The sequence below is a fragment of the Aspergillus puulaauensis genome, chromosome 7 (assembly GCF_016861865.1).
Source record: "Aspergillus puulaauensis MK2 DNA, chromosome 7, nearly complete sequence".
NCBI lineage: Eukaryota > Fungi > Ascomycota > Eurotiomycetes > Eurotiales > Aspergillaceae > Aspergillus > Aspergillus puulaauensis.
In genome coordinates, this window is record NC_054863.1 from 1457815 (window position 1) to 1479771 (window position 21957).

Below are 21957 nucleotides of genomic sequence, written 5' to 3' on the forward strand. Positions count from 1 at the left end.
GATGCCGTCCTCCAGACCCAAAAGTCCGTCTCTCTGGTAACTGGGAAGCTGGAGATGGAGCTCGAATTTTAGGTCGAGTCGCCCTTGGTGTCGGACTCGGCTATCAAGTCTGGTACGCTGGAGTCTGGACTGGACGCTGCATGCTCCTTGCTCCCGCGGTCCGGGGAGAACGTGAGCGGCGGAGCGCTGCCAGTTCTATCCAGTAAATATCGGAAATTCAGAATATATGGTGGTTTGGCCCCAGTCATGCCACTACGTATTTGAATTTAGCTGCGACGATGCAACTGCAGACGGAGCTCATCGTGGCTATACTTAGATGTCGAGATTGCGTTAATCTCCAGGCCAGTGGCTAGTAATATTAGACGCATTGCCACTGCCCAGTGTCAACTGTCGAGTCTAGAATCCTCAAGTTTTAGCCCTTGCCACCGTTAGTACTTGCCAGGCTGGCAGCATCTTCTATCATATGCTTCCATCTCACAAAGTCAGATCCAGAATGACTTCACTGTATCTGCTTGGTTCCATAGTTCATAATCTGGAAGATCATAATCCAAGACGCAAGGAATGGGTCAGCCAATGCACGCAGTGCAAGCACGTCCCAGTCCCCTTATCGCTGTTGACCCCATTTTCTCCCTCTTGAGCACTTCGTCCGGCTAATGGAGATGGACTCGATGCCGATGGAGCCGTTCGGTGGAGACGGCCCCGTAGGCTCGTTATCCAGCTCACTGGGACTCGCGGCTTGGCTGAGCCGACATCATAACAATCCCCATCGTACTTCATACTCATTTGGAATAATGATTGTTCAGAAATTACATCGCTGTCCACCGGAGCATTGAAGATCAGGAGTAGGGCTCTGAACATCCAAACAGTCATAACTCATGGGGCGAGGGAGCACCCGAGCAAGCGGGCTCTTTGAGTCTTTGGAGCTCCATCACCGGCTTCAAAGCGGCAAAGCCCCGGAAGCCCCGTCGCTCGTCCGCCTTCAATAGTAAGTCGTTGGGCTAGAATGCGCCGAGATCAATGGTGCTCTGGAGATCCCGCCATCTAGAGCACGTAAACCGTCGAGGACAATGAATGATCAAATCACCCCAGAGTGCGTTTCGCAAAACTCACTCTTTGACCGGCTGTCATCCCCGCATCAATAATTTTCCCATCTCTGATGGACCGTCATGGAGACTCGCTGACTGGCGGCGTGACGGCGTCAAAACAGGAGCGGTCAGATCGAGTTCCGGTCCTTTGGTTCTTAGATCGGATCGCCCTTGCATTCAATTTCACAGCTCACCTTGGTGGCAAATGATGGGGATTGGCGCAAATTGAATTTGATGGGCATGCAGTCGACTCGTCCTACTCTCCAAAGTGCACAAAGAAGCATGCAGAGAGACGTAAAAGGACGATGCGACATCAAGCCGTTGGTTGTTCCTCAGTTTGAGTGTTGTGCGTAATGCCACTTTGAGCAAGTCGATGGGGCCGCGAGGGCCAAAGGATTGGGTTTAGGCTCCACAATAGCTCAACCCATTTCCTTTGAAGGAAGGTACATACTAATTAAGCCCCAACCCATCCCCACCGACCTTCCATATCGCGTTGGAACAAAATGCGACCGGCGAGAACAAAGAAGTCGACTCGAATCTCAACTCTCGACCATATCTTGACTCAGCGGCCCTGACTGGCTCTGACCCTCGAGATTTTCTTTTCCAAGTTTCTTTCTGGCATCGCCGTCTCCCGAAAAGCGTCGAATCGCGCCCGCTGTGGCTTGCTATATGGCGTCTAAGGCGGAACGCCAACGGCTTACAGCCAGTCAAGATTCTTGGGCTGAGAGCTGTCAAGCCTCGACGAGTCGACAAAGAAGGGGATGTGACTGATCGTCGAACCTCTGCCGCACTCTCTAATCTATTGAAGCATATGTTTGGAGAATAATGCCCCGGCCAATCGTGCTCTCACTGTCTTTGTCGCGGATGCAGCAAGAGGGAAACTCTGTCCTTGAGAAGGTTCGGGGAGACGCGTAGAACGCGACAATCAGGCAACCTTGTCGGCAAAAACAATAATAAGCCATCATAGTTAACTAGTTAACTTACGATGGCTTCGTAAGCCATACTCGACTGGGAAGTAGTAGTGCCGTGAGATCAGTTCAGAACAAAGAAACCAATGCCGTCCGAATCGATTGGATTTCCCAAGAGAACAGTTATCCCGCCAGTGACACTGACCAGTCATGACAGGCAAAGGCACGTGCCTGGGGTTGTATGCGGGCTGACGGCAGGGAACAGCTTAGTCTGACAGGCTGCAGAAATAGTGTCTGCCGACGAAAAGACGGGCCAGGGCCAAGTAATGGCCTGTGTTGGCTGACAGACGGCTGACGGCTGACATTTCGTGGGGTACTTTCGGCATTCGACTCTTGTCTTCACAGACACTGTTCGCAAGTCACAATAATATGCCTGGTTCTATGGCGCTGCTGAGACAGGTTGTGAACTTGTGATGTCGAGGCCTGGGTCCTAACACGGAATCCAAGGCGAGTTCGCCAAGGATATATTTTTCCCTAAAAGGCTTAGGGAATAGAGATCCTCTCACTGGCATCATCGCAAGTGCGTGATGAACACGGCGGACACGATGGTGGATCCAAGTCTACCCACTGCCAGTGGCCATGGCCGTGAAAGCCCGAGTCCATCCCCACCGGCCACTCTTATATCGGTACCAGAGTTCGTGGCCCTAGGCCCCGCGGCATGAGACGATGGGCGGAAAATAAGAAATGAGGAGATATCACACGGCTTGGACAAATCACAGCACCAACGGGGCGGCCAGGCCTCTCAGGTGCTCCCCGAGGACCCCGACACGGGACGGGAGAACCGGGGGGAGAACGGGACGGTACGGATTGCGCTCAACGTCTGCGGCGTCTAAGCGTGCTGTGATGGGGAGGCAGGGTGTGCTGTGGCAGCTGAGCCGTGTTTGCTCCACGGACGTGTTGGAATAATTTAAAATTGATTACTCCGGAAGTGACATAGGTGTGACAAGTGACAACCCGGGCGTGGATTCAGGCAGCCATGGCGGTTGGAGTTCCAAACTTCCAAACTTCCAGCGGTTGAGCTTGTCAGGGGAAGTCAGGCACTCAGGCACTCAGGCACGAGCCCACGCGTGACCACACGTGTTTTGGCAGCCCGCTTGGGAAGGATGCTTTCTTCAGCACCTCAACTTTCCTATCTCCTCCGTCAAGTGCCATCACGGGTGCAACCTGGATCCAGCGACTTCAGCGACTCGAGAGTCCAGACTCGATCAGACGATTGATACCCACCCTCATCATGATCATCCATTTCCAGCCTGGTGGGTGAGATCCAAGTCCACTGAGGCACTGACGGTGTGCTTCATCCTCCCTCCACAAGGTCCACAAAAGAAAAAAGGGGCATCGCATGAGAATTATTGGTTCAAGAGCCAGACTTGAAATGGCTTTCTGGTCAGATGCCTCTTAATTGGATGGACTGTGTATTTCATGCTTCTGATTCGTCAGTGTCCTTCGGTTTCTTTCTCGATATGCCCATGTGAATGTGAATCCGAATCGGCGATTTGAGAAACCCTTGATCGTCGAGGTCCAGCCCTCGGGGATGATGCCTCCTCCCTCCGTTGTGGGAATGCCTCACCCTCTCGCCTCTCCGCCCAGCGGGCCTGCACACATATCTGAAACCCCAGGCCCATAGCATCTGTACGGCGTCCTTTTGGAGCATGGGCAGACTGTTATCCGCACCTGACACACCAGCAGCAAACATGTACGCATCAGTCCATGCACATGTCTCCGAATATAAGCAAGCATGCAGGTTCCTGGCGTCGACTCAGACTGTTTTCGTCGAGTTGACCTGTCGACTCTCTGTTACTGTTAGACAAGGTGTGGATTACTGTGGACCTCCTGCAGCTCCCTAGGCACGGCCGCACGAGCCAGTAGCGCACCCGTGATGCCCAAATGTTATCCATCGGCGGGATTTACGCAGATCAATGCTCAGGAACCACGGAACCAGAGAGTTACTGAATGCCGGGCTGCGTTGCATCTGCGGTTACGATTGTCAAGCTCAAGTCAGGAGTCACCACTCAGGCCGCCCAAGCGTGGTGACTGATGAGGAGTCATGGTGACCAGAAGCAGGACCAACAAGCATTCGGACGGCTTTCTTCCTATTGGTCGTAAATTCTCCAATTATACTCCGTAGAATAGCGCCGACCAACCAATCCAACGCGAAAGTGCTGCGAAAATCCAGGCCCGTCTGGCTGACCGTGTTCGACTGTGTGCTTTGAGGGTTCTAAGTCTGACGTTACGAGCCAAAAATACTCTCGACAGGATCATGTCACTGGAAAATTGTACACCTTTCATGGAGCCATCAGTCATTCAAGAACGCATCGCGACCAATAGTTATGCGTTGCTTATTCCGAAGACCTTGTGCAAAGTCTAGGCGGGCTCCGTTATGAGACCAGTCAAAAATATGAGTTCCTCTCTCCCGAACCATGGTGCTTCGGCCAACATGCGACCATGATCGAGCAGCAACAGTCAACCAAAAGTGTCATTTCAAATACTCTCAACCAATGGCTGAATTTGCAGACCCTCCCTCGCACGAGGACGTGACAGGTGCAGACTGAGTTATGGGCGTTGTTAAGCTTAAGCGCTTTACCACGTCCCCCTTGTTATTTTGTCGGTGGTGGGCATGATTCTCACTCCAGCAGATGGATGTGACGGACAGGGATTCATCCCGCACCGCTGCGCAGATCAAGAAGAGGATGAAAGATCCCGCCACGATCTTTGCCTTGTACCAGGCATCAATGCCTTTCTACAGAAGCAATGCTGCGTTCCTGCCTAAACCAATTCTCGCAAACAACTGACTTGTGTAATGCAGCATGCTGCATAGCGTGTGCAGATGCAGAGACACGCGTTTGGCAGCTGCACTTCAAGAAAGCCCTCCGCACTTCGCGAGCTCGAAACAACCTCAGGGTTCGCCGAATAAGGCGACTCAACTCGGTCTGGGTCTCTCTTGCAATTCCCTTCTCCCAGAAACAACCCGTGATGGCGAACCAAGCCCACTGCGAAAAAGAAAACATAAGCGGCCGAAGTCGGAGATGTGTGACCAAGCCATCCAAGCAAAGATTCCTTTCTGCAAAGCTGCGAGACAATCAACTCGAGACGCACGCCATTGGCCAATATCCCAGTTCGCACTGGACCTGCAGGTTTTTCTTGCAGAGGAAAGGTCTTCAGCACTCTCCCGGGCCCCTGCCAAAGGTGGCATGTGCAGCGAGTGAAAATCCAAATCCAATCTTGCAGAATTGAGGCAGGTTTGCTTTTTCCAGCGTTCCTTTTTTATTTTCCTGCGCTTCCGCTGCAGACCTCCGTCCGTGACTCGTGGATTCGAAGTCGGATTTCACCGCGTTTCCTCCTCCGCAGCCAATCGCAATCACGATCTGCACGTTCCTGTTGACACTGACAGCCAGCCCAGCAATTGGATGCACGTGCCATGTGATTGAACCTGCAGCGGCAGCAATCACATCCCCGCAAGGCATATTCCCCGACATCCATGGATATTATTGTTCACGGTGAGTGTCCTTCAGCGATCTTGCTTTGCTGACGGATGGATGGTCCTCGCTCAATGGACAGTTAACAAAGAATAATCACCGACAATCGATCTTGTGACTGTGCGACTGTGCGACGAGATCAATTGCATTTTTCATACGTCGTCATAGCGCAGCGACAGGGATTATATTGTTTGCTATCGCGGGGTTGGGGTTGGCGGCAACCTCGCGTCAGCCTTGAAAGTCTGGCAATCGACAGCCACTTGTTTAGGCAGGGCTGCGCTCGACATGGGCCTTAAGTACTCGCATCCTCATGACGCACTCGGTATGTTGAGTACCTATGTAGACTCGTTAATTGGTTCGTAGCCATTGTCCGCTTTGGGGATGGAAATGCGCAGTAGGCCATGGGAGTTGACTACCAACCCGCTGTCTGGTGGAAGTGAATCGTAGCATAGAGGTCTAAGCAATAGAACTGTTTAAATAATATACATTCAGATCAAACCTGAGTCAGCACATAATTTTCCTAACCAGCGTCTAATGGTGGTGAAGGTAATCTGGTGCAACATCGGCCGCAGCAAACTATATATATCCAACCACGTTCTACGAACTTAACCGCAGCACAACATCAAACCCAAATAACTTTAGGAATTATATCCATACAATAGCACGATTATACATCCGGATGTCCGTCTACACTTCATTTCATTCGAGCTGCCCTTCTGATCCGAGATTCGCTCCATCTACGACAGGGAAGAATAATAGACTATTCCAAGTACTCTAATGGTGAATGATATCTAGATCTATTTATTATTCCATTTGCTGACAACCCAATATCCAGCCGAATAGAAGGGAGGGCCAGAATATTATTGAAGGCAGTCTACTTACTCAGACCCTCCAAATGCGCCTCCACCCTCCAAAACACATCCTGCACAGCCCTATCCCCAACAATCGTATCAAGGTGTCCATACCCCTCCACCAAAAACCGGCGATACAGCCCCTCCCCAAACTCCCTCCTCAACAACTCATAGTCCCTCAGCGTCGACTCGGGACTAAACACCTGGTTCTTAGAGCCAGACATGAACAGGATCGGCACACCGCGGAGACGCTCAAGGCTTGCATCGGGGACGGCTTGTTTATACTCTAGACACCCACCGCGTGAGCCCGTGCGAACAACATGCTCGAGGAGTTTCGTGTATGTGCCCATGAAGAAGCGGTCGATGTTATTGTGGGTTTCTGGGGATAGGTTCTGGTGGTTCCAGAGGAGACCGAAGGCGAAGGAGGTGCGGTGGCAGGTTGATGAGGTGCAGAGGTCTCGGGCGTGGGGGACTGGGTAGAATGATAGAATGAAATCGAGTGCGTGCTGGAGTATATCTTTCTTCCTCTTATCCATCTTCTCTTTAGTAGGGAGAAAGCTAATAGGGAAATACGGCCCGTCAAGAAACTCGTATAACCGGATAAGGAGCGGGCTGGAAGCCTTGACAGCGTTCCAGAACGGGAAGATCTGGGTAATGAAGACGGAGTTTGCGGTTATACCTAGGATTTGGGAAGACTGGATTGATCCGTCGAGCAGGCCCATTGCGAGGGCGATGGAGCCCTGGCAGTGGGCGATTATATACGGTTTCTGGCCCTTGGTCTCGTGGCTGATATGCTGCAGGGCGGCGGCAATGTCGAGACGGCTGTCGAAGACCGTGCAGTCCTCTGCAATGCGTGCGTTGTAGCTCCAGCGGGGGGCGAGGACGTAGCAACTGTAGCCATGAGAGGTGAAGTAGTCGACCATGTTGGTGGGTTGGAAGGGGAGGGTGTATATGGAGTGCTGCGGGTTTAAGCCTGTGACTCCGGGGAGGAATAGAATTGGCGGCTTGCTCTCGACTGGTTCTCGACTGTATAACTCGAGTTTGACATTGACTCCGTCTGAAGCTGAGATTTCATGAGTTGATAGAGGTTGTTTGGCTTCAAAGACTCTGCCACCCTTTTCAGGGGTAAACCAGCGCGGTATAAGAGGGTGGAAGAAGAACAGACTGATCTGGAGGATGAAGTATAAAAGAAACATCAACAATGCTGGCAACGCAGTGAAGGCTGAGCCCGTTGACCGGAATGTCCGTATCTGCCGCTGAAACGACGACAGTGGAATGCGCAGGACGCCAGCTCCTACACTCTCTCCCTGAGAAATAACCTGAACATTAACCACAGTCGTAGCTTTCCACAGCCGTGATACAGAGAATGCGCTGGACGAGTCGATTGTCTTTGTCCCGACCAGCATCAACTCTTCACCCTCGACTGTCTGTAGCGGCAGTCTATATCTCAAAGTCGTTGAATCAACGCTATTCCCCGGCACGAAGAAGTCTACCTCTCCTCTCATGACCCTCATTGCTCGTCGTGATAAAGCACGGCAGGATACTGTCCCAGTGCAGACACCCTGATATCTCGGCCCGCCTGTAAATGTAAGCAGCTGCGCGTATCAAATACATTAGCTCCACGTACCTTGCACTCTCCGCTGTACCTCCACCGTAAGAAGCATGCGTATAGCCGATGAAGAGCCCTTCCCTTCTCTTTCAGATATTTCAGAGCTGGATCCTCCTGGCACACTGATATATCCCTCAAGAGCCTCCGTAAACTGCCACCCCGTCGAGATGAGCCCCTTATCTAAACTACCCTTATAATTCGACACTCGAGGTCTGCTATCAACATCCAGATCCCCATTAGACGTCTCAAGGTCAATTACAAGTTCCGACTCCTCCGCAACAAGCGCCACCGAGCGCTCCGCAAGCGCAGTAATCGTGGCAAGCGGATTCACTCCTAACAAACATGTAAGCTTCATCCAAAAGATTCTTAGCAGACTTACCCAGAGACGTTGGAATCACCGACGCATCGCAGCAGACTAAACCGGGATAGACTTCACTGTCGTGCCCTGTATAAACCTGTCCGCGATGGTTCGTTACACCCTCACGGCCGGTTCCGTCCCGGCTCATGTTTGCGCCGCCGAGGACGTGGACGGAGACTTCATCTTGGTTGCGGCCTGGACTAGTCAGTGTTTTTGATATGTTTATTGTAAGCGTGGTTATTGTTACGAACCATAGAAATACGAGAAACCCATACTCGCTCCAGCATGTTTAATCGCCCTCTCTAAGGAATCTTTGATGCGCAGGATATTCTTCGACCGCCCTTCTCCAACGCCCCGGAGATACGGCTTGTCGTCTTTCAGCGTTAGGGTTATTTCATTGCTGTCGTGGGACATGATCAGGTATGTTGAAGTGCGCTGGATCGCTCCACCAGACACGTACGGCCCCCGAAGTAGAGAGTTCAGCGCCGCTATCGTTCTGCAGAATTGAGTCCATGGACTATGAAAGAAGGAGAATAGCTCATGTCGAAGAGTCTGCCCGATCAGGAGGGCCTGGATGACCGGTGCGAATGGCTCGGGGATGCACCCGTCTTCGATTATATAGCCTGCCAGTGGCCCAGATCCAGGTCCAGATCCAGATCTAGATTCAGAGTGCTTGTGCCGGCGGTTATCAATCATGCTGGTTATTGTTGGGCCTGGTTTGTTGCTGGAATTGTTTGAAAGGCCTGCAATCCCGTTGATGTCTTTGCGGCCGTTGTATCCTGGTCTGTTAGTATCCAATATGCATAAGTTATGTAGTGAACGGTACCAAAAACAAGCAAATCCCCGTTTCCAGACATATTCCTCCCTAGTGTAGGAGACAGTCTCAGGCCGTGTTCCTTCGACCGGAGCAGAATCTCTGTCGTCCCAAGAGCACCAGCTCCCAGGAAACAGAACTCTTTCTAGAGGTTATCAGTAACCATTTATCTTTTTAAGAAAGGGAAGGAATATACCGCCGTCACCCAAAACAACTGCGCCTCCATATCCTCCTTGAAACAATCCCTCCCCTTTCCACGCCACGAGAAATACACCGTATACCCCAGCCCAACCCCCCTCTCAACATACCGCACCTCACACCCACAGAAGATCTCCGCGCCCCAGTTCCACGCATCAGCCAGATAAGTAACAGGGACCGAGTTCTTCGACCCGTCATTCAGCCCCGTGGACTCGTGTCCGGATCCCTGATTCGGCTGCATCGCGACCCCCGTGCTATTCCGGCCGGCCTGGAAGGTCGTTGTTAGTGGTGTGCGCGAGAAGGTGCTCTTTACTTTGCCAAGGCTGTTGTCATCTTGAGATAGAAGCTGGGCATATTCTTCCAGATGTCGCATTTTGTTTAGTCTCGGGTGTGCTTTTGTTTCTGGGTATGGAGATGGTTGGAGCATGGATGATGCGCGGGCGTAGTCTGTTTTCGTTAGATATATAGCCCGTCTACATGGTGGAGGGAAATTTAGGCAATACATTCATCCAGAGAAGGAGATTCTCTAATCTCCTCCGGCCACGCGCTCATTTGCATTATCTCTGGCGCTGCTTCAAGAAAAACACCCGCGTTGATGAGCGAGCCACCGCCGAGTCCTGCGAAGAATTTAGCCACCAGCGCGCGTCCAGCAATAGAGAAAATGTAGTGGAATACCATGAGCACAGAAAGCATGCTGTCCATTACCAAGTTTCAACTGGAATAAACTCGTCTTGTCTTCCATCCGCCTGAGACAATTCCGGCTCGAACCCGAAATGCTAAGCTGGCGGAGACACTGGGGGAGTGTATGCGGGAATGAACCTGCTGTATCAATCCTACTTAGTTTCTAGAACGGCACGATAAAATTGAGTAGACAGGTTATGCTAGAAATATGGTATAGGTAGGAGGTACCTCTCCATTCCGCCCCAAGTTCCAAAACAGCGACGGTCTTCCCAGCCCTAGCCATGCGACTCGCTGCAACACCGGCGCCATAGCCCGATCCTATAACGACTGCATCGTAGGCGGGTTTTAGCTCTGAGATGGGCAGGGTCAAGCGGGGGTAGTTATCTGGTCGAGACTCCATTATAAGTAAAGTAACCATCAACGGTGAGAAAGATAAAGAGCACTGCAGCTAGAATCAGCACACAGAGACGGGAGATGCGGCAGGACACTACTTATATGAGCCATTCAATGCAATGGATCAGCATTGCCAACCAGGCCAGTAATACTCCGGCCCTGGCTGCGTATAAGCGAGCCGCCTTCGCTACAACTTGGCGATGTTGGCAGGGTCCAGCAGCCATTTGCAGACACGGTTCTGGTTACGGTTCTGGCTAGCGGTGTCGTTAGCGAACTGCTTGTGAGTGCGCTAATGCGGCTGGTTGAACTGTTGCTGGCTGTGCTGTTGGGTCTGTGCGGCGTGGATTGGAGCGTGTTTGTTTTAGGGTTTACTCGGGGCTGACTTGCAGACTTGCATGTGAGATTGGGCTGAGCATTTAGCGGTGGGATAAATGGATTGATATTTACGGACTATATCTATCGTTTCTACAAAGTAGTTCGGTTTATATTGTATTGGCTGTTATTGGTGGTAGACAACGCACAGTGTTATCGGGATTAGGGCTAGCTATGTCTCCAGCAAACACCAGAAGTAATACAATACAGCATCAATATCGTACATCGTAAAGATCTTCTAATCTTCCAATTCCGTCAAAGCACCAAACCCCCATTCAGCCCCTGGCTCTCCATCCAACGGCACACTGCCACCCATATCCACTCCCACACCCAAACCAGAAGGCAAAGAGACCGACCCCATATCATTCCCTACATCGAGACTGACATCAAGAAAAACCCCCCGGCAAAGCAACACAAACTCCTGAAATAGACCCTGCATGGCCGCAACACGCGGACTCAGGGACCCTGTCTTTGCCAGGCATCTCGCGACGGTCGTTAGTATGGCGAAGTCGCCGCTGTGTGAGGTTGCCACGGCGTTGTAGAATAGCGCTATGTATGCTGTTATGGGGTAGTATAGTAGAGTCCTATCTCTTATATTAGTGGTGGTTACCTAGGTAAGTAAGTGGGTGGCTGGTTACCAGTGCAAATATGCAACCGTCTTCCGTCTATCGTCAGATGCGCAGAGGGCGATGAGGGCCTGGAGTCCTCGGCGCGCGGAATCAAGATACGTCTCTACAGGCGTTAATATCTGCGCTTGAGCATGGGTATTGCTGAGGGCGAGCTGGCGCAGATGTAGGAGATTGGTGAGGATGCAGTGGTAGGCAAAGTCGAGGGTTGCGATTTCGCTGGCTGGATCGAGCCCTGTCCATTTTGGAGAAGGATCTCTTATCTAGAATAGAATGAATATCGGAGCCTGAAGAAGAAATGCCTTTGGTTGTGGCTGTACCTGGTCGATATCCCGACGAATCCGCTCCATCGTCCTCAAAAGGCCTGTCCCGGTACCATATTCCAGGTTGAATATGTCCTCCCTCGCCGCTCTAGCCGGATCATTCAAGAAGGGAATCATCGCGTCTTGGACTTTCGCTAGGTCCAGGTTAATAAGAATAAGTTCCGAAGCGGAGATATTCGGTGCTGTGGAAGGACTGATAATCTCAGGATCCGCATCTATAGTGAGTATCCTCGCTCCCCCAGATTTCCACGCGTAGTTCCGGTCCAGCTTGTAGCACCACATGAAGCAGTAGTACTCTGCCTCGGTGACGGATTGGAGATCAGCGACACCAGGGTATAGCCCGATATCCATGCATACGCGGCACGCGGTCTTTGTTAGCTCGCGGCAGGTATTCGTGTCGCCGGAGCCCTGGTGTAGGAAAATGCCACATAGTAGGGCTTGGAGAAGGTGGAGAGAGGGCTTGGTTATTAGTGGTATCTCCTTCAATGCGGCTTTTGCGGTCTCGCGGTAGAGAAGGGCGCTGTGGCGGAGGTTCTGGGTTAGTTCGTCGTCGTCGTCCTGGGCAGTCCCAAGTGTTGCATTTAGGAACTTGAATGCGAGCGAGTTGACGCAGACGGTGTAGAGTGTTGAGTCTGGGGGTGTCGCGGTATTTGATATCAGGGATAGACCCATGTGTTTGAGGGAGTCTTTGCTGACGTGTCTGAAGTAGTCGGAGATGAAGGAGCCGAATTTAGGGCTTCCAATGTCTGTAATAATTAGCATCCATATAACCTCCTAGACAGGGGGTATTATACCATTCAACATCCAATACAACAACTCCAACGAGGGAATATGTCGCTCAACACCAACTCCAGTCTCCGTGCCCTGGCTCTGCTCCATACTCCCCAGAACCCTCCCAGCAACCGACAACGCAGACTCCAAGGCCTGTCGTCTCTCTATACTCCAGGTAATATCCTGCGATGTGTGGACCCGCCGAATCATCTGGTCCTCTGTCAGCGGGACAATCTCCATCCAGCTGTATCCCACGTTCATATTCATATTCATACTAAAATCCAAGTCAAAATGATTCAAGAGCATGAATTGCTGCTCATCAAACAAATCCAGCCCAACCCCATCCCCAGATTCCGGTTCAAATCCAAGCTCAAATTCAGATTCAGTCTGTTGCTGTTGCCGTAGACCTGTATCTTGATACGGTTCAACCCCAACAGCACCAGGACGATAAGAAGGGCCAGGACTCGCTCTCGGAGCAAGAACAAGAGAACTTCCATAACTCTGTCTCTGACTCTGTCTTTGACTCTGTAAATCCCTCTTCGGATGCCTCCTCATCCCCCGACTCCTCGTGCAGACAGAACTCTGGTCTAGACAGTTCCCGCAGGGATCGTTTCTGTCGCATCGTACCTGTTTCGTTTAGCTTGAAATAGTGGAATTGGGTTGATAGCTTGTATGTCGTACCTTGCGTGAATGGCATGCGTCGCACTGTTCATTGGGTTAGATATTAACAATTAAATGTATAAAAGTATAAAGGGTTGACATACCACACGCCGCGCTGACATGGTTAATACTTCAGTACCTAGTTACTGTTCACTACTAACCAGCCCTACCTCGGGGATCTCCGGGCGGAAATTGTATGTAGTCTGACAGGACCAGGTGGTGGGGTCTGGATACAGAACAATTGTACATCAACCATATATATAACCAAAAGAAAGAAAAAAAGAAGCAGAGCGATAATATCTATAAATCCTCAACACACCACGCACCCATAAAGCAAAGTGCCATCCAACATCCACAAGCATATATGGAAAAAGAAAAAAAGGAAAGACCCAAAAAAAAGTCAAAATCCCGCCAAGTCCACCGGTGCAGAACTGCGCCCTCACTCTGGAGATCCAGCCTGCCAATCACAGTCTGTCCACTGCTTTAATCTATTGCGGGGATCCATTTTTAGAAACAGGTTTCAGTTTTTTAACAATTGAACATCTTGATTTTTGAGATATTGAGTTATTCGGGTTCCGTGGGTTCCGGATGCTTGTTATCCATGGGCAAGACAGATACTTGTAAGTTCAGGTAATGTACATCCTACCAGAGTAGTGCTAAAATAAGTAACTATGAAACAAGCAAATTTCCATTCCATTCCATTTTCATTATGGAAGGTGCAGTGTGCATTATGCATCCATCCATCCATCCCATCCAATCCAAGCACGAGATTAGATATTAAAACAGAAAAGCGAAGAAAACAAAACAAATTCAAGAGAAGTCACTGATGTGATACCGACACATAACCCACGCAATGCAGATACGTAAGAAGGCAGGAGTAAAGCAGGCGTTGAATCAGCGCCGTCTGAAACAACACAACAACCCGGTCTTGCCGAGGAACCACAGCGCGCCCGTGAAGCGGAAAATGGACAAGGCGGATGTGGCCAACAGCAGGACCTTGAAGTACCACGCCGTGCGGTTTGTGGATTCAGACTGGGCTCAGTTAGCAGCCGAAATAGAAATAAAGGGTCACTATATAATAGTATAGAAACTTACAGTCAAACACAATGTCCTGATACCGGCATTCGTAACCAACAGCACAAGCAGCGAATTGCTCAGCGTCCAGAGCAAGATCAAGTTCGTACGGAAAGTCTTGTACGAGTCATCCAGCGACACATTCTTATCGGGCGGGGGCTCCTTGTACTCCGCGAGCGCGCGACGGACGGTCTGTTCGAACTCGGTGTCGATATCGGCCTGCGGCTTGTCGAGTTCCTCGACGAAGTTGCCCTTTGCGCCGTCGGCGCCCTTGGTCTGGGCTGAGGGCAGCGAGGATGCAGCGTTGTCGGATCCCTTTGTTCCCCACGAGACGTCGTGCCAGTTGCAGAAGGCGTAGACGTTGAGGACGTTGATTGTGGACGGCATGCCGAGGAAGTAGGCCCAGGAGGAGGTGACGAGGTGCCAGGGGTCGAGGTAGAGAAGGCTGCCGATGAAGTAGGTTCCGTAGGTGGAAGCGAGGGCGAGGAGGACAAGACCGGTGGTGGAGGTGAAGAAGGAGGCGATGAAGCCGCCGGCGCCATTGTCGAAGTCGAGGTCGATGTTGCCGCCACTAAAGGCCTGAGCGACGAGGTAGAAGGAGTCGACGAGGATGTACAGCTGCACGACGGCGAAGTAACCGAAGGAGAGGATGTACGGTACTTGCGCACTGTTGTTGTTAGCTAGTCCAAAAGTATGGCACGGGCAGTCTTACCCCTTAGGTCTGTTTCCGAGGGCGAGGAAGAATTGGTGCATGAGGAACACCAGGTACAGGATCTTGACAACGTTGTTGACGATGGGCGTGGCGTCGTTTCCAAACGGCCAGCCTTTTTCGTGGTTCGTTGGACTCGGTGTCCCGACAATATCCAAGATAACCGAGGTGGTGAGCCAGTACGATGCTTCAATCATTAGCACCGAATCGGTTTATAAAAGCGGAGTTATAAAGGCACATACCCAAAGAAAACCATGTCATGATAAGCTGGCAGATGTTATAAATCAACTGCACATGCAAAAAGAACAACCGGATCAAATTATGACCACTCCTGTAGATGCGCGAAAAGTGCATGACCGCGTACAGACTCGCAGCAAACGAACCGTTGAGCCATCGTCGTCTTTGACTGAGGAACTCGGGGGGTGCTATTTTCGTTAGATCAAAAAAAAAATAAAAAAAATAAAAAATAAAAAACCAGACATACCCTCTGGAACGTCAGTCTCTCCCTTGGACGCTTTGACATAAGTCAATGTCCACTTCTGGCCTGCCTTTGCGACAAGCTCGAAGCACAGAATACGATCCTCGGCCAAGAACATGTTCTTCTTGAAGATATTCATTCCCTCAATACCCTTCTTCCCCAGTCTCTTCGACAGCGTGTGGTCACCGTGGAAGTATTGCTCCAACGGCCGGCCCATGATGGCCCGGTAGCGGTAAGCAGAGAACGCACCGGGCAAGACACTGACATATCCGAACGAACTCTCGAGCGGTTTGTCGAGGATATTCGAGATTTTGTATTCAAAGTTCTGCGCCGCGACCAGCGGATTCGCGAGCTTGTTCCAGCGCGGACCGAGCAGAGCGTGAATCTCACCGCATGCACCACCAAGGTTCTTGTTGTTATAGAAGCCCTCCCAGAGCGCAAGAAGCGATTTATGGCCTGGTTTCGTTCCGGCATCGATCAAAATACATACTTCTGGGTTCAGGATCCGTCCAAAGGCGTTGAACAGCCAGCGATGGGAATTGATCTTTTTGCTGTTTTTCTGCTTCAGGCAGAAGATCATCTGTACGGGCGGGAGATTCGATGGATCGCCGCTTTGCGGGCGGACCAGTTGCAATGACGGCGTGATCGACAATTGAGTAGTGTACTCGAACTAGGCCATAGTTAGGTTAGTCTTCTCAAGTAGTTGGGGTGACGACGTCACGAACAATATGCGCTTCCGTGTCTTTCCCGTCGATGTCGTGTTTCATGATTCCATCCTGGTAGATCCCTATAGTTGCCAGCAAGTCGAGGGTCTCTTTGTCGCAGGGGCTGATTCCGTCAAAGACCAGGCAGACGACGATCTTCTGCCACGCCGGGCCTCCCTTGTTCCAGAACTGGGTTCTTTTCAGGTTGACAATGTCGCGGACATTCTGCATGACACCGTGGAGGGTGCGGGCAGTGAGGATCCGGTCTTCGTTGTAGTATGTAATCGCGATGAGAAGTTCGGTGTACCGGTTGTACATGGAGGCACGGAGGTTGTAGCCATTCCGCAGGGTGAAGTCGTCGGGATCGCAGGTTGCCGCAGTATCTAAATTGTCAGAATGAGCCACTAATTTTCTTCGTTTACATACATCGCAAATGGGTGAATTCCTCGGGACTTGAGGCCCCGGTCTCTCGGTACTGCGGCTCGACCGAGTTGAGGACGGCACTTGGAACCGGATGGTCAACGCTCAAGACAGTGCCCTTGACCAATTTAACTCTTCGGGTTGGATAACGGCGCAGACCACCCGTCTGGCGACGCTGCCAGGAAGTAACGCTGCTCCTCTCGGAGCCGGGCGTGGGCGCGGGATTCAGGTAGGCCATTTCCTGGGGGTTTTGAGGGTTAAATCCGGACTGCCAGGACGAGGTTGAGGGCGGGCGAAGGGGATCGGGAAACGAAGACGGCGACGGGGCGAGATGGTAGGGAGGTTCATTGCTGCTGTGAAACATGGACTAAAAATATCAGTTTGGTGGACGGGATTGGGATGAGACGAGACGGGCGGGGAGCTCACAGGGTCTTCCGGGTGAGCGTATTCTTGGGGTTGGTATTCCTGGGGGCGGTATTCTTGACGGTGGACATATTGGGCATCCTCGTCCAGAGGCTCGTAGGAGCGCAGAGGATGGGATTCATCGAAGCCTCGATCCATCTTGTCGGGGGAGAGGGAGAGGTGGTGAGAGGAGGGAGGGAGAAGCGAGAGAAATGTGAGATGGAGATGGAGATGTGAGAGTGAGAGTGAGAGCGAGAGGGCAGGCAACAAAAGCACTCCACGTGGACCCAATAATCAGCGGATGAGACAAAGGGTCAGACATTTCGTGACATTGCAACGGAACAGTCAGTGATTGACTTGATGACGCCAGCTTATTCTTAGCAACAGGGCGCGATCTGATGTGTGCGTCAGTCCAGGCTCGACGATCGCAGACTGTGGAGCAGAATCGCTCTCGTTATGCCGACCACATCCAGCGTCAGATATATCACCTCGAATCCATCTCAATCATCCATGTCTGCTTTCTGTTCTATCCCGACTATCTATCCCGATTGACTTTAGTAGCTCTCCGGTAGCTGAGTTGAGCTGAGTTGACGCTGATATGCGCACAGCCGGACATGGCCTCACTACAAATACACACGCCAGGATGCTGTTCCTTAGCCTCCTCTTCCACGCTTCAGCCTGGCTAAAAGCCCGTCGCTCCAATTCCATGCTGTCGCAAGTGGACCGCTTCCTTGGGGCTTCTCCCTGCATGGACGTCCGCATCCACCTCTGCAAGGAGTCTTCTGCAGATGCCGTCGCGGGCCAGGTCGTTCTCGCCTCCGACTCGCAGCTCGACATCGCCACGGTCGCAATCAGGCTATCGGGGTCCGCGACGTCGAGAGTGCACTCTGGTCGACTGACCGAGTCGCATCAGGTATGTCTTTTTAATGGTATTAAAAAAAGGATGTATGTTAATTCGGACAGCTCTTCAATACATCCGAGCAGCTGTTCCCGCCTAGTAAATGCGCCAACTCTTTTACCTGCAAAAATGTCACTCTACCTCCAGGAGAGCATGTCTTTGCATTCTCAATCAAGGTGGGTTAATTCACGATTGGTTTTCGGTTTATGGGCGTGCCCTAATTAGACTACTGGACTAGCTGCCCCAGACGACGCAACACCACAGGACAAGCAAACGGTCGCAACTGCCACCATCCACAGGCGACAAATCGTCCCCAGAGGAAATCAAATACGTCCTCGAAGCAACAGTCCGCCGAAACGGCCGCGGTCTCCTCCATGGCGGTCGCAAAGCTGTAAGTCCTGCGTTAACTCGAGTGTGTTAACCTTACCGTGTTTGAACTAACACGAACAGACCCGGGACATAAACATCTACTCTCAACCCACCACAACTCTCCCCTCAAATACGCAAATCCAAACAGAAACGAGGAGAATCACCTCCAGCGCAGGAGGTACGGAGCCTTCATCAATCTGCGAGGCCAGCGCAAAGCTCCTCAACGGCCCGTTCCTCGTGCTCAACAACCCAATCCCGCTCTCCGTGGAACTCACCAACATCAACAGCGACGACATCTATCTCCACGACTTCCAGTCCATGCTCTTCGAAACAACCGAGGTGCGCGCCAAGGGACACTCGGAATCGCACACCCGGTCGTGGGTCGTGCAGACAATGGCGAATCTGCAACAACCGTTTGTGCCTGAGATTCGAGATAGCGGCGGGGGGAATGGGGAGGAACTGGTCTTCAGCCTGGATAGGAGTCTATGGGGCCGATATCTCATTCCGCCCTTTCTGGCACCGACGTTCGAGACGTGTAATATCCGTCGCGGCTATAGATTGGAGGTCCGGCTGGGGGTTTCATTTGGGGGGAGTAACGTGAGTTTCTTACTATCTTACTATATTGGCTAAACTAACTATTTGTAGATACGGATAGTCGAGTTCCAGTTCCCTGTTCACGTTGTCTCGCTTGGGGGTTCTTCGCTGCCTCCTGGGATTGACATGGAGGTGCCGGCGCCGGAGTACAGGGAGAAGGAGCTGGAGGGGTTGAGTGGGGTGTAGGACTATGATATGTATATACAAATCGGAAATGAATTATGATCTATTTCAATGAATGATACAAATTGGTAAATTAATCAATGAATAATTTGTAATTTGTATAGATTCATGCAAGGGCTATACAATGCCGGCTATTTTTAGCCGCTATGCTTAACGCCATTTCTTCTTTCTTACTAGCGAGACAAAGCCAAGCTGTCAGCTTACCGGCAGAACATTTTCTGTCAGATTAGAACATTTCCAGAACATCACTGACCGTAAACCACAAAGAGCCGATATACGAACTACTCTGTCCACCACAACAGTATTGAGTAGACAATATACAGACGGTAATTCTTCGGATCTGAACCCAATCGTCCCGAACTGATCGACGCCCGGAATGAGCAGTGGAATTGCCACCTCCTGTTGAGTCGCGATCGTTCACTGGAATGCAGGGGTGGGATTGGCATACCCTCCTTTCTTAATCTGTAACAAAAGGGAACTTTACGAACAGGATCACAGAATTCAAACCGGAACCAGCCTCTTCGAGATAGGTATGCCGCTTTAGGATATAGCCTCTAAGATCTGTCTATGTCAGTCTCGGCTCGCTCTTGTAAACAACGGTCGCAAACACAGGAGAACGTAAAATAATGCATAATCCGCTTCTGCCTCGCCTCGAGACTCTTATGCACCGACAGATCAATGTACGCAATAAAGCATTCCTCTCCGGCAGCGATATCGCGCGTCGTGGTCATAACCATCCGGCCGCGGTCGTCAGGGCCGTGTTTAAGCTTTAAGGCTGTTCTTAGCTTAATCAATACCCCCAGGCTGGAATGAGAAACTTACATTTGGAAGACAAGAGTGATTACAAATTGTAGCTCGAGGATAGCAAGCTAGACCGTACGAAGCGCCCCGTTCTTTCTGGGTCTCTGGAGGACCGGTGTTGACGGTATACAGGCCGAAGGTATTTGTTTCTTCTTTGCAGATGAGAGTTAGGACGTCGTCTGGGCTCAACAGGCCTGGTTGGTCTTCATCGCTTAGATATCGTTCGACAAGATCCGCCCAGTGCTGCAGTCTTTCCTGCGGCCAGCGTTCACGGTTGCCTAGTAGGTTGTCGATTCCAGCATCCCAGCCGCGCTTGAACCGGTTGCTCCATGGCAGGTCAAGCTTGTCCTGCTGCGAGTCGGGGTTAGTAGATTTGATTCTCAGCTCTAGATCCCGACCAGCGAGCATCCGGGCAATAATCCAGAGCATAGCGAAGTCCTCCTCCCCTTCTTCCTGGCGGAGCCGAGTCCCGTATTTCTTCAACCATGCACATTCAAAGTCATGCCGTGCCTGGTCTATCTTCCGACAGTGGCTGTTACACCAGATAACATCGTTGATGCAGTTATCAGCACAGCGGACCCCCTCTGCGTCCTGCGGCACCCGTCGTCGACACAGCAGGTTACTGCAGATTAGGGCTTCGTTGCTATCCGGCGGCACAGTGGGGACGATCGCATACGGCGCATCAGCAATCACAACCGTGTCAGCATCTATTGCCGCCGTCGCACGGAGAAGACGTCCCTTGCCCTCTTCGTAGTCTAGTGTGATATGCGGATGAACATACGTATCCGCATCCTGGGGATCAACACACGCAGCAGGCGGAGACGTAGACAGAGACGAAGAGTCCTTCCACGCAACAAGAAGCTGTCTATGGCCCATCATCCCCTGATCCCCAGCTGCACCTGCACCAGCACGAGCACCAGCAGAAGCATCCTCAGATGTAGACGTGGTAATGCCGATCCCCTCTAACATCCGCAATCCAACCTCCCCAAACATCCCCTCCATCTCAACCCCATCATAAAGCTGCACCGCATAAAACAGATCCTGGTACACGCGCGGCGCCGCCAAATCAACCACAATCTCCCGACTCGCAAGGCGCTTCTTATCCGGTGAGAGCTCGCGCTCGCGCAGGGCGACGAGTTTCCTCTCCTCCTCATCTTTATTCTTACCCCCATGTCGCCCCGGCGCTGGTATAAAGCGGTCACTATTTAACCACTCCCATGCAGCCGCAGATACATTCTCACGCATCCACCCCCCATCCACGAAATCAATAACAAAGACCCCATCCGGTTTAAGCACGCGCGCCGTCTCCCGGAGGAGTCTCCGGTCATCATCGTGGGATCCATGACCGAAGGAATTCCCCAGGAGGAAAACAAGGTCGTAGGACCCGTTCGGTGCGGGGATAGCGCGGGCGTCGCCGGTTGTATACAGCGTGTTGCGGTCGACGTTCTCGTTCTTTGCGCGCTGGCGTGCGAGGTCGAGGAGGTAGGTGCTTTGGTCGAGACCGTGGAAGGTGGCGAAGGGGAATTGGGCGGCGAGGGTGTTTGTGTGTCTGCCCTGGCCGCAGCAGAGGTCGAGGACTTGTATGCCTATGCCGGAAGAGTTGGTGGTGACATCGGCATTGGGAGAATTTGTGGCGGCGAAGAGGGCGCTGACTTTGGGGAGCTGGAGGAGGGTGGTGCATTCGGCGTCTGTTAGGGCTGGGTCCTCGACGCAGTCGCCGTCGGTCCAGAGGAAGATCTCATCATACGAGTCCTTCCACCATTCGTCTTTGATGTGCGGGAATAGAGAGGGGACGTGGCCTAGTTGGGTTTGGGGCATGTTTGCGTCTTCTAAATGATGGGCTGGCTTGTTCACTTTGTGGTTTGGGGCTGGGGAGGATGGGAGCTCTCGCTGGTCTATAAGAATGGCAGATGAGGGGTCATGAGCATCTGCAGGCCGGGTCAGCAAGCAAACATTGTAATACATGTCTTCCTTGTATAACCCAACCGCTGCTGATTTGTGAATTTAATAACCAGTGCCCCTCTCGCTGAAGCATACAATCAATTTGTACGGCACGAGAAGGAGATAACTTAATCTTGAATTGACAGTACCCAGTATTAACTCCAAATGTGTAAATGGATTCTTTGCTGGGAACAGCCTTTTT

The 21957-nt window shown here is 51.6% G+C and overlaps 6 protein-coding genes across 6 annotated transcripts; 1 reads left to right on the forward strand and 5 right to left on the reverse strand.

Annotated features, from left to right (window-relative positions):
- Positions 1-5208: 5208 nt before the first annotated feature.
- On the reverse strand, positions 5209-5526 carry APUU_70549A (uncharacterized protein; the record flags this gene model as incomplete). Its single annotated transcript, XM_041695433.1, has 1 exon — positions 5209-5526. One exon carries the CDS (start codon positions 5524-5526, stop codon positions 5209-5211), a length of 318 nt encoding a protein of 105 aa, XP_041561165.1.
- Positions 5527-6400: 874 nt separating this feature from the next.
- APUU_70550A (uncharacterized protein) lies at positions 6401-10437 on the reverse strand (the record flags this gene model as incomplete). Its single annotated transcript, XM_041695436.1, has 8 exons — positions 6401-7956; positions 8005-8319; positions 8366-8539; positions 8596-9123; positions 9171-9303; positions 9355-9803; positions 9860-9973; positions 10266-10437. The coding sequence occupies 8 exons, from the start codon at positions 10435-10437 to the stop codon at positions 6401-6403; spliced, it is 3441 nt and encodes a 1146-aa protein (XP_041561166.1).
- A 603-nt stretch (positions 10438-11040) lies between these two features.
- Positions 11041-13304, reverse strand: APUU_70551A (Zn(II)2Cys6 transcription factor; the record flags this gene model as incomplete). Its single annotated transcript, XM_041695437.1, has 6 exons — positions 11041-11386; positions 11441-11691; positions 11749-12497; positions 12546-13149; positions 13204-13227; positions 13287-13304. 6 exons carry the CDS (start codon positions 13302-13304, stop codon positions 11041-11043), a joined length of 1992 nt encoding a protein of 663 aa, XP_041561167.1.
- Positions 13305-14076: 772 nt separating this feature from the next.
- On the reverse strand, positions 14077-17128 carry APUU_70552A (uncharacterized protein; the record flags this gene model as incomplete). Its single annotated transcript, XM_041695438.1, has 8 exons — positions 14077-14214; positions 14278-14923; positions 14969-15152; positions 15208-15390; positions 15450-16113; positions 16169-16530; positions 16574-16934; positions 16994-17128. The coding sequence occupies 8 exons, from the start codon at positions 17126-17128 to the stop codon at positions 14077-14079; spliced, it is 2673 nt and encodes an 890-aa protein (XP_041561168.1).
- Positions 17129-17567: 439 nt separating this feature from the next.
- Positions 17568-19016, forward strand: APUU_70553S (uncharacterized protein; the record flags this gene model as incomplete). Its single annotated transcript, XM_041695439.1, has 5 exons — positions 17568-17882; positions 17933-18043; positions 18106-18258; positions 18318-18833; positions 18882-19016. The coding sequence occupies 5 exons, from the start codon at positions 17568-17570 to the stop codon at positions 19014-19016; spliced, it is 1230 nt and encodes a 409-aa protein (XP_041561169.1).
- A 551-nt stretch (positions 19017-19567) lies between these two features.
- Positions 19568-21632, reverse strand: APUU_70554A (uncharacterized protein; the record flags this gene model as incomplete). Its single annotated transcript, XM_041695440.1, has 2 exons — positions 19568-19780; positions 19836-21632. The coding sequence occupies 2 exons, from the start codon at positions 21630-21632 to the stop codon at positions 19568-19570; spliced, it is 2010 nt and encodes a 669-aa protein (XP_041561170.1).
- Between the last annotated feature and the right edge of the window lie 325 nt (positions 21633-21957).